General features: G+C 46.2%; 4 protein-coding genes across 5 annotated transcripts; all 4 read right to left on the bottom strand.

Moving 5' to 3' along the window:
• Window positions 1-2,056: 2,056 nt before the first annotated feature.
• On the bottom strand, window positions 2,057-3,943 carry LOC100828207 (GDSL esterase/lipase At5g55050). The gene is made up of 3 exons (XM_010237839.3): window positions 3,554-3,943; window positions 3,262-3,401; window positions 2,057-3,031 (listed from the first exon to the last, which is right to left on the bottom strand). The coding sequence occupies exons 1-3, from the start codon at window positions 3,804-3,806 to the stop codon at window positions 2,303-2,305; spliced, it is 1,122 nt and encodes a 373-aa protein (XP_010236141.1). The 5' UTR covers window positions 3,807-3,943; the 3' UTR covers window positions 2,057-2,302.
• A 4,284-nt stretch (window positions 3,944-8,227) lies between these two features.
• Window positions 8,228-9,037, bottom strand: LOC112271928. Of its 2 annotated transcripts, none has more exons than XM_024462189.1 (3): window positions 8,904-9,037; window positions 8,597-8,801; window positions 8,228-8,449 (listed from the first exon to the last, which is right to left on the bottom strand). In XM_024462189.1, the coding sequence occupies exons 1-3, from the start codon at window positions 8,997-8,999 to the stop codon at window positions 8,442-8,444; spliced, it is 309 nt and encodes a 102-aa protein (XP_024317957.1). In that variant the 5' UTR covers window positions 9,000-9,037; the 3' UTR covers window positions 8,228-8,441. The 2 variants fall into 2 exon arrangements, with proteins under 2 accessions (XP_024317957.1, XP_024317958.1); XM_024462190.1 differs by having other exon boundaries at window positions 8,597-8,772; window positions 8,904-9,024.
• Window positions 9,038-13,655: 4,618 nt separating this feature from the next.
• On the bottom strand, window positions 13,656-14,945 carry LOC112271975. Its single transcript, XM_024462289.1, has 3 exons — window positions 14,688-14,945; window positions 14,486-14,573; window positions 13,656-14,386 (listed from the first exon to the last, which is right to left on the bottom strand). Exons 1-3 carry the CDS (start codon window positions 14,937-14,939, stop codon window positions 13,914-13,916), a joined length of 813 nt encoding a protein of 270 aa, XP_024318057.1. The 5' UTR covers window positions 14,940-14,945; the 3' UTR covers window positions 13,656-13,913.
• Window positions 14,946-15,168: 223 nt separating this feature from the next.
• On the bottom strand, window positions 15,169-15,865 carry LOC112272019. Its single transcript, XM_024462510.1, has 2 exons — window positions 15,699-15,865; window positions 15,169-15,615 (listed from the first exon to the last, which is right to left on the bottom strand). The coding sequence occupies exons 1-2, from the start codon at window positions 15,847-15,849 to the stop codon at window positions 15,362-15,364; spliced, it is 405 nt and encodes a 134-aa protein (XP_024318278.1). The 5' UTR covers window positions 15,850-15,865; the 3' UTR covers window positions 15,169-15,361.
• Between the last annotated feature and the right edge of the window lie 42 nt (window positions 15,866-15,907).

The raw sequence follows: 15,907 nt of genomic DNA, 5'->3' as shown, positions 1-15,907 counted from the left end.
CACATGTGTAGGGATAACTCTGGGTTCAAATAATCAAATTTCAGCCCCGATGCACGCATTTTTCGTTCTTTGTGCAGCTAGCCGGGTCTGCCGCACCTGATGCCTCCGGGCGCGGGGCGCGTGACAAGAAAAATAAGAAACGGAAATAAAATATCCACGCAAATCTCCGTGCAGATCCGATGGCTCCACGTTTAAGAAATGCAAATCCCATATTTGCATCTATCATTATCTTCAAACGAAGGAACCTTCCTCCTTCACGTGACACTGAACTTCTAGAGTTGACAAGGGAGTATACTAAAATGGTGCTCTGCATGCATGTGCTGACGTGCAGCAGCAATCGTGGGCGCAAAAGCACGTGGATTATCTCTCGTAATCCGTAACTAGTGGTGCAACGTGCAAGAGGTTTGACTTCGCGGGGAGCAAAGGGAATATTTAGCAAACTCTACGGCGCATCGTGCGCTCACGGGAATAAACCGACGCCCAGCAGCTGACCCTAGACCACGTTTATTGCGTGGAATGGCGAGGGCAGGCCTCGCCTTTTTTTTTTCGAGGGGACGGGCAGGCCTCACCTAGTAGTACTAGGCTAGTACAGAGCCCCTCTAGCCACTTCGTAGTCAGTTGTTTGCGTGTCCTGGTTCTCTAGGCCGTCTTGGTCTCCGGCCATCCGTGAATGCGTCTTCATGGGCATCTACCAGGAGGCCTTGCGCATATAGGTCCAGTGTAAGATTGGACGAAGGGATGGGCTTCCGCTATATCGGGCGAAACTGAAACCAGCTACTACTTTCTGGGCTGTTTCTGAAAGAAAGAAGCTACTCCCTCTGATCCTAAATTGTTGTCGAAATAATACATGTATCTAGACGTTTTTTAAGAATAGATACATTTATATTTGGGCAAATTTGAGTCAAGAATTTAGGATCAGAGGGAGTACTTTCTAGGTTTCTGTTATACAATCTGCGACATGAGACCTGCGTATAGTTAGGCCTCCATAGTTCGAAACCAGCTGCTGGCAGGGGGAAAAAACGCTTCTTCTCATCGATCTAAGAACCCGCTCTAAAAAAAATCGATCTAAGAACCCTAGCCGCCGTCTTCGAAGAAGTTTCAGTTTCCAACGGTTCCCCTCGTCTCTTACGGCCGATCTGGCCTTAAGAGACGAGGGGAATCACGAATCAACATCCGGCATCAAGTTTTGCTACCTTCTTTTGTTAGGTTTTGTGTGCTTCTCGGTGGCGTCTTGGCGATGGAAATGTCGTCGTCTAGGAGATTGGTGTCATGATTTCTTCATCGTCCTGGTTTAGGCGTTGCAACCTATGCCATGGAATCAGTGGTTCTCACGACACGTCTTTTCGGATTTTTTGTCTTTTTCTGTTGATTCATCGACGGAGAAGCAGTTTTACAGCTTGTCTTGCAAGGGGCATGACCCCTCTCATGGTGCATTCAATGATCTTAGGTTCTCATCGTTTGAGGTGGACGACTCATGCGGCTTTTCAAAACCTTTGAAGTGATGGTATTCTGCAATTTTGTCAATGAGAATACATGGAGAAGCATCAAGATGCGAATGATGGATCAAGAGAAGTTTACTTCAAATGACTACGATGAAGCTTTTAGTTTTATTGAGTATCATTGTTATTTGTGTTTGTTCGTGTATTGATCTTTTGTACTTTGTCTCTTGAATCAATAAAGCCAAATCGTTGCTTAAAAAAAAGCTGCTGGCAGGACCCACGGACAGCCATAAAAGAAAAAAATGTCATCCTTACAAAAAAGGTGCGTGCGAAATCGACTTGAACAACAAAAGTACAACACTGATCACACACGCTAACACGCTTACATGCACACGCTGCCAGATATTTCAACCCAGCAGTTTTGTTCAAGAGTGTATTTCCAGGCCATTTGGCCTTTTTGTTTGAACTTACAATTCGCATGCTCAAGGCCCCTTCTCTGGCTCTCTGCAGAAGGAATGAAAAGTGTACATCTTTTACCCGCAAAAAAAAGTGCACATCTTTTTTCTTTTCTTTGGATGGATCTTAAGTAGTAATGTTAGCACAGGAGACAGAAGACCCGGTTGTTTTTGTGCAGCGTAAACCTTCGCAGCTTTTCTGCTTATTCTTATTTTATTTTATGCAAGATCCTAACGACACGGCACGCACAACAACCGCGGCTCGTGGTTTAACAAAGGATAATTCAAGGGAAACAGATTAAACGAGCTAACCGATAAAAACAAAAAGCTGCTAGAAGATCACTGCGAATTATTCGAAAAGTAAACGGTGAAACGCTCGTAACGAAACAGGCAGCTGATAATCAAGAACTATGCAGCTGCATCTGTCACGGAAGGAGAGACCAGCTGCCGGAAGTTGACGGGCCAGGAGAACCCCTGCCAAACCGGCAAGGAAAACATGGCATGGGCGGCCTTGTTGGCAGTGGCCTGGGTGCTGTGCACAGCGTCCCAGTAGATGTGTTGGTCGCGGTCATCGCAGTACGTCGCGTCGGGGTGCAGGCACCCGATCCCCACGCCGAGCCGCCCGCCGCCGCAGCACGCGCTGGCCACCTCCGTGAACCCGTTGTCGGGGTTCCCCGTGAAGACGATCACCAGGTTGAAGGAGTTCCCCACGGAGAAACTCATCTCCGGCAGCAGCGACCGGGCGAGGTCAGCCATCCGCGTTCGCAGAGCTTTGTTGAAGCCATTGGCGAGCAAGTTGTCGTCATGGACGCACTCGGACTCGCCGGTGTCCGTGGTGTTCCTGATCAACGGCAGGCAGCCGATGGCCGGCACGTTGATGAGAGCGAACCGCCTCGCTCCCAACCCGTAGAGCCTGTACACTTGCCGCTCGTAACTGGACAGCATGGCCTCGTACAAGAGCCGCGTGCTCGTCCTGTTCGACCAAAGGAATGCGAGCAGGTCATTGCCGCCGGCGCTGATGAGGAAGAGCGACTTGGCGAGCAGGCTGTCGATCTCTTCGGGGTTGTGCTGGGCCATCTTTGATTTGGTGGAAGCAAAGTACTCCACCTGCTGGCTCAAGGGGATGATGTATTGGGTCTTCTCAAGATCGATCGACGCATGTTGAAAAAAGAGGGGTCACTTAGTAAATACTCCAGTATATACATATGTACGCAACATATATACTCCCTCTGATCGGTATTACTTGTCTCAAATTTGCCCAAATACGGATGTATCGATGTGTAAAAAGCGTCTAGATACATGTAATATTTCGACAAGTAATTTCGGTCAAAGGGAGTATAAATAATCCCCGGTATGGCACTACTTACGGTGGTGTTGGTGCGGTCGAGAATGCCGGAGCCACCGGAAGCGTAGTTGACCCCGCCGTAACCTCGGAGGATCTGATGGCTTGTTTCTGGCGTCAGCGACAGGTAAGCCGGCGGGCTCATGTTGAAACCCAAAAGCCTCGCTGCAATGTTTCGTTTTGTTTCACAGGTAAGGAATCACTACTCCAGTAATCAACATGCATTCTGCTTCGATCTGACAACAAAACGAAATGAAAAGTGCAAAGTGTGTGTGTGTGTGTGTGTGTATCCGCGCGAGGGATGTATGTATACGCACCGACGGAGTCGGACATGACGTATCCGTTGCTGGCCCTTCCGGTGGGCACGGAGCCCGGGAAGTCGATGCCGTAGGGAAGCCGCGGCGGCACGCCGTTCTCCAGGTACTGGTTGTTCCCCACGTCCATCGTCGAGTCGCCGAAAACGTACACCGCCGGCACCAGGGGCATCTCATCGCGCCCCCCGGCTGAGACAAGCAGACCGCTGCCCAAGAAGATCACTGCCAGTACCGTCAGTGCTCTCATCCTCACCATGGCGCAATGCAGGCGTCGGCCGGCCGGCAGCTATGGATATCTTTCAGCTGCTGGCTGCTATTGGAGGGTTTGGCGATGGAAATATGATTTGCAGTGTGCAAGGTTCCTGGCTATTTATAGCAGTCTCGGTCATCGATCATGTCTTCTCTTTTCTGAGTTTTAACCTAGCAGCTAGGTTGCTAGCTTGCCGTTGATACCAGCTGTATGCTCCTTTAATTTGTTTAATCAGCACGTAGGTTGACACGTTTAGCTGTGTCATTTTTCGTGACCTAGCTTAGCTAAGTGGTGCAAGCGCAGCTAGCGCGCGCAACACCTCAGCGCAACACATGCAAATCCTCTATCAGAAAGAGAAGAGATGATCGGATCTGAATGACGCCTCTGTCAGAAAGATTCCACTGGCCCCTCCGCTGCGTGAGAGCCTGAGAGCGAGGGCACAAATCCTGCCGTCCATTCCAAGAGATAATAATAATCGACTACGTACGTACTACGATGGTAATTAAGTTAACCAGCTTGTTGTATTACCTCGAAATATTCTGGATTTGAATCTTGATTAGCTAGTGGAAGAGCGATGGCACAACGGCAAGGCGACGAGGATCCAAAGACTCTAGCTGCAGTGCACACATGATCTCTATTCGATCGAACTAGATGGATAAACGCGCTTTGCTGCGTCCGTAATCATTGTATGATAAATTGATGACACACTCCAACCGTACACTACTACTATGTATTGTTATCAGTGACATGTTTCTGTTCTGATGTATATGTTTCTGAAATATACTTATGGGATGGCTTGCTATTTTTTGTCAACTCAAGTTCGTTAATTTTCACATAAAAGAGAACATGCAATGGATCTCAGAAAATAAATAACCATACAATTTCTACATCATTACCTTTGTGGTCAGACAAAAGAAAATACAACAACACTTTCTTTGCACACATATAAATAGTAGTTCCTTGCATGCTTCAATTCAGTTGCTTGTGCCGGCAAATATCTTAGTTTCCAGAGAAAGAAACAAAAGATGATATACACAAACCACTATATTTTCAAAAAATGAATAGAACCTAAAACAAACTGTCGGGATTAACACGGATGTTAGTTTTATCCTAATAGCCATCATAAGCTTGCATCTTGCCATAACAAGCCCAAATCTTATCCTACATAAGTGAATTTTTTTCCTGGAGCAATAAGCATAAATTGGTTGACCGAAGCAATTTTGCCAAGAATGCAGTCTTCTTCACCTAATGCTAGATAGGAAAGTCCTCAACACCCATAATTCCGTTTCCCAAGGATCATTGTCTCTAAGTTTAGCGGCCATCCTGTAGTGGGAGAGATTAGCTATGGCACAAGCCATAGGAAAGTCCTCAACACCCATATAAATACACCGGACATTCTGTAACTGGTCACCAAACTTTCAGGGAGGAACAAAGACATTTAGAACTGGGAGTGAAACGATGGAACAATCAGGAAATAATTTTGGCATATGTTGGACCAACCTTTCAAAGCAGGAAGAGAAAAGTCCATTTTGAACCCTAAACTTGTAGAACTTGTCTGAATCAAACCTAACCTTCTAATTCCGGGTTTTCAGCCCCTGACCTATCTAATCCCGGTCAATTTAAACCTTAGCCCGAAATTCCCTATTTGGCTAGGTTGGGATAATGATGTGTCTTAGGATTTGGTGAGTGAGCACTGTATGTGGGTCCTGACTACTTATTCTTATGGAAAATTACCTGAAAAAAATTACCCACAATATTGTTAAAAAAACTACCAGGCATCTGGTGAGGACATCGGCATTCTTCCCTCGAAGCGAGCCCTTCCGACCTGGCGAGCGGCGACCTAGGCAGCAGTAGCGGAGCATACACGCAGGGAGCACCGGTTCCGGCGAGCGGCGAGCCAAGCCGTCCCCGCCTAAGAAAGTATATCAGAAGACCTTAGCCAACATAGTTAAAAATATATCAGAAGACGGTATAAAAAAATTAGTAACGGTTATTCTCGTTAGTTATTTCCTAAACATAGTTAAAAATATCAAAATTAAGAAAATAAGAGATACGAGAGCATCATTTGGGTCCTTCCTCTAGTCTTAGCCAGCAATCCCAGTATTACGTCAACAAGACCAGTGCGGCAAACACCATTTTCGGGATTAAGGGGTTTAATTGACCGGGATCAGTAAGGTCAGGGTCTGAAATTCAGGAATTCAAAAGTTAAGATCTGATTCAGACTTTGTCTACAAGTTCAGGGTTGAAAATAGACTTTTCTCAAACATGAATATATTTGAGACAAGTCTGCATTAGTTACCAACTGCAAGCGGAGCCTCCACTGAGAGAATCATCCTCACGTAGAGAGGTGATATCACATATATCTACAACAATCACAAAGTAGGTAACTGCAAGCAACAAAAATGAGCTTACTGTTGTAAGCTTTCATAAGGACACCAATAAATATGCCCACGACAGCAGAATCTTGGCTATCCTCGTAGACTAATCCAGCCTCAAATTCTCCAGCCTCACATAGATTGTTTTTCTATACAAAGCAAACCAGAATTGTAACCCTGGATTCTCCTGCATACATATTATTGAATTGTAATTTTAATTTTCTTTTCCTTCACAAGTGTAGAGTTGAACCCATGTTGGACAATAACATAATTGGACTCCTTGCATCTTACATTACTGCATATAAGAACTATTGCAAAAACAAATCTAAACTTTTGGTACTTCAGCTTTTTTATGCAATCGTGATGCAAAAAAATGCACCGAACATATTTAAACTATTGTGCTGACATGTACTGACAACAGAAGAAATATGGCCTGAGGGGTTTCTTATTATCACCAATCACAACAGAAGAAACACATGCCTTCTGCTTGTGTGATTCATTCTGGAAGCACACCATGGAGCGGCTGACAAAATTGAAGAGGAGAGATAAAATCAAGGCAAATAAATCAGCGTACAAAGATTGACAATCTGTGAAATCATATGTGATATGTAACATTGGCAAGTGTTTTAGATGAAACATTGATGTGGATACTTTAGATAATATGGATATTTAAGTGATGACATGTATCTTGTTTGGACTTAGTGCTTTGCTAGTGGTGTGCTGATCCATTAGTTTCTTATGTGAAAACATGGCGTGAGTTGTGTGAAACTTACCCTGAGTCAAGTCGTGGACTTGTGCTCGTACTGGTTATTTGTGTGTTCGCTTTCAGGTGTTGCCGGAGCTAGAAGAACGTGATCGATGACGGGATCGAGAGACGAAGCTTGGGAAGCTGAGGTCGAGGATCAAGGTCATGCGGGACGTTCGTGCGAAGGAACAATGGAAGTGAAGGTTACGATGATCCGGGAGGGCACCGGTTTGTCGTATGTTGTTTATACCAGAGATGTACGGTATTGTAGATATTTGATACGTGATGGTCGAGTTTTGAAAACATCACAAGAAGAGTTGATGGCATGAAGTGACATCGAGGTGAAGATGTAGGTCCAGCCGTGGCTGGATGAGAGCTGTTTAAAGATTAAACAGTAGCGTCATCAAGATGGCGTCGGATGGAAAAGTGATCCACATGAAAGTTGTGCGCGTCGTCGAGACGAACAACTTTGCTTTTGGAGTCATCTCAATCTGAGGTCGTATGCGGGCCCCACGGGCAAAATACTGACCGGGACAGAGGAGTCCGTGTTGGATTCGGATTCGGTTTAGGGTTGCGAATTTTCCCTTATAAATAGAGGGCATCCTAGCTAGGGTTTTAGCAAGGACGTGAGGGAACTCAAAGCTTTGGATCTAGATCAATTCTTGGAGAGTTCTTGGATGCATGGTTGCATCTTTTATAATCGATCGACATCGTTGCAATAAAGAGATTCGTTGGCGGTGTCATCTCTGTTCTTCTCGGATCTTCGTGAAATCTTCGTGCTAGATCTTTCTAATACTTTGGTGCAGGTTCATCACAAGTTCATAATACTTTGCTGCAGGTTTATCACGAGATCAAGAGAAGATTGCAATTAATTCATCTTTCTTGTTATTCCTCGAAATTGGTTTTAGTTAATCCTCGTAACTTTCTGTCAGCTGTTACTATTTTGATCATATCTTTTGATTGGTAAGTCCGATTGAGCTGATTCTTGTTGCGTTGGTTAGATAATTTTAATACCTTTTTTTTTCATACTCATAAGTATTTTTTGGTTCATCCAATCAAAAGTTACGGCTGTTTTACTATCACGGACAGAAAGGTGATTTAGGGTTTGAACTTTCGGGAAAAGTTTTAATTTGCTTCCGCGCAATCATTCACCCCCCTCTGATTGCCTATCTCGATCTCACACAATCTCTATTGTCTGGCTATCACAAACAAAAGAACTTCATTGTGATAATGCTCTACGTTATATATTGTTTCACCTGGGCACTTGAAAGAAGCAGGATTTGTTAGGAGCAGCTCAAGGGTGGATGTAGGAGGGAACATTCATCTCTAGCTCTTTTACTCTCATTATTCTTTGCCAAGCTGAAATGCTGAGAGTAAAGATAAACGATCTTTTTCCATGAAACCATTAACCATGATATATAATCAAAAACAGATTAATTAGTTGTTATATTTCCTAGATGGTACCTTTTCATAGGTAGATTTCCCATTCTGCCGCTTTCTTGGATTATTATTCTGTGTTTGTCATACACCTGCAATATTCCCAGAGGCAAATCATGAGAAAGTCATGCTCTAGTTGCCCCTAATTGTTAGCTGAAACCTCCAGAATCAAGATGGTAAAAAAGAAAAAGAACATCGGTGGATCTACTTTGCTGAAAAGTGTTGGTTGAGGAGATGACCTCGCCGAGGTATCCGCCAGCTCGTCCCTCCCCCTCTTGAGCAGGTGGCCACCAGGGACGACCCTGGTTCCTCCTCCATCGAAGGCAGCGGCGGCGGCGCCACCATGTTGCTCCTGCAGAACCTCGACCTGGCCACTGCATCGCCGGTGTGCTCGATCTCCCATCCACAAACGCGCCTGCAGTGACAAGCTGAGCAGTGGTAGGCCTGGGGAAGGAGAGAGACGGTGTGGGTGCTTGATCTGATCTGAGAGACGAAGGCAAAGGAAGGAAGAAACGAACCCAAGCATCTGGAAGCCGGTGGACTCACCCGCGAACCAACAGGGAAATGGGAACCAGCCGGCCGCCGGCACTGCCCGAGAAGAAATCTGCCGTCCGCCTCCAGAGATCCAGCCAGAGGCGGCATCGCCAAGACACCAGCGCACACGAGAACCTCCGGGAACAGTAGACTACACAGCAACGGCCTGGATAGAACAGACGTAACAGCCTCCGAAAACCGAACGAACCAATCAGGCCGAATAAAAACCGAGGACGCGCATGCGTGGAGCCGAAAAAAACCCGCTAACGCCTGCCTGTCAACGTGGATGCTTCTCTCCACGGGAGGATTCCCCGCCATTTTTTTTTTGAATCGCCCGCGAACTCGCGGCCGTACTCCATTCCAACAACATGAACGGAGCCATAAGTTCGTACAGAGAAGTAAAACAACAAGAAACACAAAACTACGGGACTTGACAGGCACCAAACGATCTCCGGTCTAAAGGAATGACAGTAACCATTTCTACGAACATCTCAATATCCTAAAGCCCCAGATTTAGACTAGGAACAACTCTGCAGGAACCAAAACAGCCACACCCAGACAACATAAACAGCAACAACGGACCCTCAACTTCACAGATCGTTTTTGCAGGCCGTACTTGAGTAATCCTCATCCAACAGAAGTGTCCACAGCATCACTTGACAGTAACTGAAGAACGCCCGGGGTAGCACTGTGCCCAGCAGGTACACCTGGAGTAGCCGCCTCAGCATGAGCCTTGAGCGCCACCTCTTGCAGCTTCTGTGATCCCTCCAGCAGCCTCTCCCGATCACCGTACTTCTGTAAGCCTGCCCAGTAGTTCAGAAAAGCACAAGTATAACAAACCAACTCAGCTGGAGAACGAATCAATTTTTTCTCAAAACAAGAATTATTCCTACTTTTCCAAGCCATTTAGAGGAGGAAAAGATGTACAGTGACAGTGTACTTACCACGTATTCCCTCCGTCCATAAAAAGTTTAAATCCGTGCCAATCTTTGTGGGACGGAGGAAGTAGTACAGAAGATGAGGACCAAAAGAAGATCTTGTTTTTACACTCGATAGGTCACTCGTAGGTGGATACACGAAGAGGAAAACACAAGAGATTTGCGCAGCGTGCAACCGTCCGCTGCTTTTCGGTTTCCATTCTTTTTATTCTTCAGTACATGCCGTAACAGAAACACAACGACTAGCCCACTTCGTCCCACTATTGTCACGCCATCCCACGACCGAAACTCAGTGAGCTCCAACTAACAAACGTAAAGGAGATAACTACGAGCCATACCGTTACATAGTATGGCTGAAAAAGTCCACAGACGGACAAGTTATTAGCTGAAGAAAACACTATCTGCTAACAGAAAAGCTGCAGTACCGGATAAATAGCTGAACGAGATTAACCCTACAAGGTACATATAAAAACACCACCTACATTGATTGATTAGAGAAACAGCAATGTATAAGGCCACAATTGCAATAAGATGGGACCCATGTTCTAGGCTCAGGGGCGGAGCTACAGTGTAGCCATTGGGTTCAGATGAACCCAATGAAAATCACCAAATTCAATAGGAATTGGATCCAAACCTACGTATGAACCCCATGATTATAGTGTAATGAATCCAATGGTTCTCTTTTCTGCCTCCGCCCCTGCCTAGGCTTATCATATGCAGAAAATCTCACAATGTATGTGGCTAAAGTTGTCCTTAAGCTGGACCCCATGTGTAAGAAAAAGTTGTTGAATTTTGACAAGAGACAAGCACCAATGTGTACTTCATTTATAGAAATAATAGTTTTTTATATCTTATGGGCTGCCCACAAGCTTATGGGTTGGCCTTAAACTTTTGAACTTGTGGGCAAGCACTACAATGTATAGGTTCATTTCTTTTTTATGGACAGCTTTTGTAGCATCCGTCGAGCTGCTCCCGGGGGGGGTGGGGGGGGGGGGGGGGGGGGCGGGGAGACGTAGATGCATGTATGCATCGCTGCCAGAAGGTCGAATTCCGCCCGATGCACGCATGGTTTGGACCTGAATCACCTGCCTGATGCCTCCGCGCGCAGGCCGCGTGACATGGAAAATAAGAAACGGAAATAAAATATCCACGCAAATCTCCGTGCAGATCGATCCGATGGCTCCACGTTTAAGAAATGCAAATCCCATGTGTGTATCTATTACAGTACTGTATATTATCTTGAGACCAAGGAACCTTCCTCCTTCACGTGACACTGAACTACGTAGTACAGTTGATCAGTTGACAATGGAGTATACTAGTACTTGGATGTGCTGACGTGCATCAAGAGGCGCAAAAGCATGTGGATTATCGCTCGTAATCCGTAACTAATGGTGCGACGTGCAAGAGTTTTGACCTCTCGGGGGTGCAACGGGAATAAACCGAGACGCCTTCTACGGCGCATCGTGCGCTCACGGGAATAAACCGACGCCCAGCGGCTGACCCTTGAGGCACTCTCAATACATAATATCTTATATTGTATATTTATGTATAAAATAGAAGTTTACATACAACTCTTTCAATGTTTTGTACTTATGACAAGTCAACAACCTAGTACTACTGCCATTCTATCGAGTGTAAAAAAAGATCAACACAGCCAATCGAGACTGGATTTGTGACCCCTCTATTTTGGGGTTTCTGAGAGACGAACAACTAAAGACCTCGCGAGCTCGAAACAACCGTCGGCGGGCAAGAATCAAAGCAGAAAAATGGAAAGAAATCTCGAATTCGTCCCCTTTCCAGCAGTCCGCTCCACAGTTCAACAATGGAGGGGCGGAAGCGGGCGATGAACTAAGCACCCAACAACGAAGAAGATGAATGGATGTCACTGCAAAAACCCCTTCGACGGAACCGTTGTAACCATTATGGGACCCCGCATGTCAGAAAACGCAAAATACGTTTCATATACGCCAGCTGATAATGCGAAATACAAAGTAGCAAATGAAACACGAATTTGGGAAAGCGCCAGCAGCATGAATCTTGGCGAAGGGCAACGCGCGATAAAACTCCGGTAGGTCCCGGGCCCGGTAAATTAGAATTTCGTGCTTGCAGCTTCATTTATGCTGCTATCAGCATTGCTCTGTAGGGCAGTAGGTTGATCACTGTTTGAAGCTGCAGGGCACGGCCTCATTAGCGATTCCCTTTAGATAAGCATCTGGGTACTGGCTGAGGCATGGATATCGGACGGCAGGTTCGCATTTTGTAGGGCGGATGAGGATTCTAGGCGCAGTGCGGCCGAGCCTCGTAAAACTTTTTCGTTTATGAGATCTGCCAATGTCTACCAGAACAATATTGTGTATTATTCAGCTTTACCGCCATAGAAGGCCCTCTGTCCCTTTTCTATCCAGGCCATTTGACAAGGTAACCAACATTTAACCATCTTTACCAAAAAAAACATGAATTTAACATTTGATCCTTTGCTGAGAGTATGTCCCTTTTGTCTTTTCAAAACTGATTGGTTCAAGAATGCTACTGCATACATCTCAACTTAACCTCTGTTGTGCATGCTGCTTACACTTGTGTGTTCCTATCGAACTTTGTATTTTTACCTTTGTTTCTCTGGACAGCTTCCTCTCTGCCTATTGCTTATGATCTAGATCTAAGACAGCTCTGCATGTATTGTTTTCTCACTACTAAGTATTATCTTTCAACATGATTTGTAAGATCTGGCTGCCCGCCAACGGCGGCCAAGCGCCTCTTTAACTAGTTAAGAGTGGCATACTGCATGTTTGTGCCAGACGTGGACGTTCAAAGTTCCACAGCATTTGAATTCTTCAAGTCTCCGTACGTAGGGGTAAGGAGACTTTTTTCTGACTACAGCTGCTAATTTAAAGTTTCATAGCTATCTCTCATGATTACATTGTACATCCGGTTTCTCTTGTACTACTAGATTACAAGACGTGAATCCCAAGCCAAATACTCTACTATATTTGCTTCTCCGGGTCAGCAAAATAACTGCGTAATTTAAAAAAAAGAAAACTCTCTCCGTCCTATATTAAATGACTTTCTATTCCATGTATCTATCTAGACGTTTTTTAGGCAATGTATCTACAAGTTTTTTAGCCATAAATACATTTATATTTGAGCAAATTTGAATCACTCGCCAACCAAATACTATACTACAAGTCTCGCCGCTGGCGCCTCTCTCGTGAATGAGCACCAGCACTTTGCAAGCTCCTCCCTGCAAAAACGATCAGACTAGATTTCATCAAACTAATTCATGGCCTGAAACATATCCAGCTGCTGGCTTCAGTTACCTACGGGTGACATGCATGCCCTGGAGTTTAGCCGCCGTTGCCTTGCTCGCCAATGAGCTCCAGCACCGTGGAAGCTCCACTGCAATGACTACTGGGGATTTAGATTTCATCGAACCTTAAGCAAGGCCTAAATATTACTAGCTAACAAGTTGAGCTTCCGGCCATAATTACCTGCCGGTAACATGCATGATTGCATGGAGCGCATGCGTGGAGCTCCTAGTCTTGCTTAAACATCTCACCGCAAAAGGAGAACAGAGGGTTATTTGTTGGCCAATGCAACCTGCTTTGTGTTTCTTAAAAATAACATCTCATCCAGTTAAGTATATACCTTTCTTGTCCGAGGTTGGATGCCACGCTCAGCTTCGGACTAGTCAGGAGACTATCCTCGTTCTTTGAAAACTAAGCAGGTATATATATATATATAATTACATTCACAGCGGCAACAACAAAACACATAGGGTAAACAGCACACAAATTCCACTAATTAATAAAGTACATGTTCTCCTGATTAATTGGTCTTTTACAACAGAATATTACAAGATAAATAAAATAGTCCAAGATTACAACCAATTAGACAACATAGAGCGAATGTCAAACCCTAGTACTGCTAATTAGATAGGTAGAATGCATAGTATTAGTCGATGACGTGGATAGCAGGAACGTGAAAGCGGCCTCCCAAGGCTCCACGACTTGGGTGAAACCCCAACTGGCCGTCCGGGTGGACAAAGATGCCGTGAGAGTCCTGGATGGCATAGCACGTGCAAAGAAAATCACCAAGTATCTGATACAACCCGGCTCCGGTCAGCGCCACGGCATGTCTGCACGTGCCTTGTGTACCACGTGGTGGTGGTATGTACACGTTGCGAGAGGTAGCGAAGTCCATACGGCGTCCAGAGGCTATCCCTGCTATGAGAGGGATTCCCGAGGCTAGTAACAAGATCAACATCATTTACATCTACACGGAAATAGCTAGTTATCCTCAGGTTGTGTGCGGGCTGAGGTCGCTGGGCGCCGGGTGAGACCCGATGACGCACCGGCGCACCTACATCTCTCATGTAGCTAAGCGCTAATGCTATCTGTGTGCCAGGTCTGTTCGGGTCATGATTAATGTTGGTAAAGAAAAGATAGGTGAGGAGATTCATGTCAATTGGCAGGGTGAAGGCAGCAGGAGTTCGAGCCCTAGCCCATAGAATTTTCTTGGTGAGGACGGTCACGGTTACAACCGCGTAGAGGGCGCATGAAGCTACAAAGTGTATAACCACACACGGGTTAGAAAATGGAGACCAAAACCAGAAGACATTACCCATAACTAGCCTAGGAAGGAGAAATCACATTTACTCACGTTTGTCACCCTGATTGTACACGGGCATGGTCAGAGGAACATCACAAGCGGACATGTTTGTGAGGTTGAACTCAAAGAAAGAAGTGTTCTGCAGAGAAATAGATCATAAAGCAAGTTAGTAAAATGAGAAGTTGAGTAAACAGCAAAACACAAAGGCAACAAGCTGTCAATTGATGCGAGAGCAGGTAAAATGAGGAATTACCAGGACCGGGGGAGTAGTACATGTGTTTTCGGTGCGTCTTGGCCAAGGAAGATCCACGAACAGATTCGCGATCGGTTGATAGATCGTCCCGCAATTCCAGCAACACCAAGTGCCTGCGTCGACGTCGGCCCTTATTACGGGACTTCTTCCCTGCTGGTTCAGGTTGTCCAGCTCAGCATCGGTGGGAGGGAGACGAGCAATCATTTCTGATTCTATCCGAAGTGTTTCAGTCTGTTGTTCCGTGTAGGTCATGCGACGATTATTGTACATTTTGTTTTGCTAGCTAGACGGTAGGAAGGAAGGAAGAGAGGAGGCACAGGGCGGCGAGAGCACTACAGGGCGGGGTGCCCTTCTTATAACCCTGGCCGGCGCGGCGGGAGTAGAGTTAAAGTGAGATACTGATTCACTTTATGGACCTCCTGCAACAGTAAAACCCTAGGAGACCTAGGCTACATTGATTCACTTTGTGGACCTCCTGCAACAGTAGTACTACAGTCCACACCTAGCTAGGAGACCTAGACATATATTCTCTTACGTGCACTGGCTGCTACATTGATTCGACCGCCCTGGTGTGGGCCCGGCTCACGTGTGCCGAGAAGACATCGGACAGAGAAACAGACCCATGGATCACAGCTACTGTTCTGTGTGGGAACAGAAGAGGTAGAGTTCTGAAGTCACATACGAGTCCCCGAACTGACAAAGAAAATTAGCGCCATTGGCAGGAACAATAAAAAGAAGCGAGAGTGTCTAAGCGGGACCTCGTGTTGCGCCGTCTGCGCGGCGCCTCCCGGGGCGTCTTCCGTCGCCCTGGCAGCTTCCTCTCCTTCTCCACCGCCTCCGTCGGCGGATTCGCGCGAGGGTGCCTGGCCAAGCGCGACGCCCGCCCAGAAGGCTTCAGCCTCGGCGCTGGAGTCAACCGTGTCCGGCTCTGCTAGTGTCGAGACGAGAGTAAGAAATTGAAAGAGTGGTAAAAGCAGTTGCGTCGCAGAAGTGCTCGGCTGCAGGGGATACCTGTTCCCGGGCCAGTACCCTGCTGGTCTTGGCTGGGGATGTGTTCATCTCCGGCAACTGACGTTGCCGCCGTTCCCGCGTCAGCACCAGCGTCACCACCACTCCCGCTGGTTGCCGGGCGTGGTTTCTTGGCCGGGACAGCCGGCGCCATGCCGGTTTGCCCCCTCTTCTTCGAAGACCTGCAGCAACATGAGGGTGAAAGTTAGCGA

The sequence above is a fragment of the Brachypodium distachyon genome, chromosome 3 (genome assembly GCF_000005505.3).
Source record: "Brachypodium distachyon strain Bd21 chromosome 3, Brachypodium_distachyon_v3.0, whole genome shotgun sequence".
In the NCBI taxonomy this organism is placed as follows: domain Eukaryota; kingdom Viridiplantae; phylum Streptophyta; class Magnoliopsida; order Poales; family Poaceae; genus Brachypodium; species Brachypodium distachyon.
The sequence above is the reverse complement of the archived record's forward strand: the minus strand, read 5'-3'. Positions and strand labels throughout refer to the sequence as shown.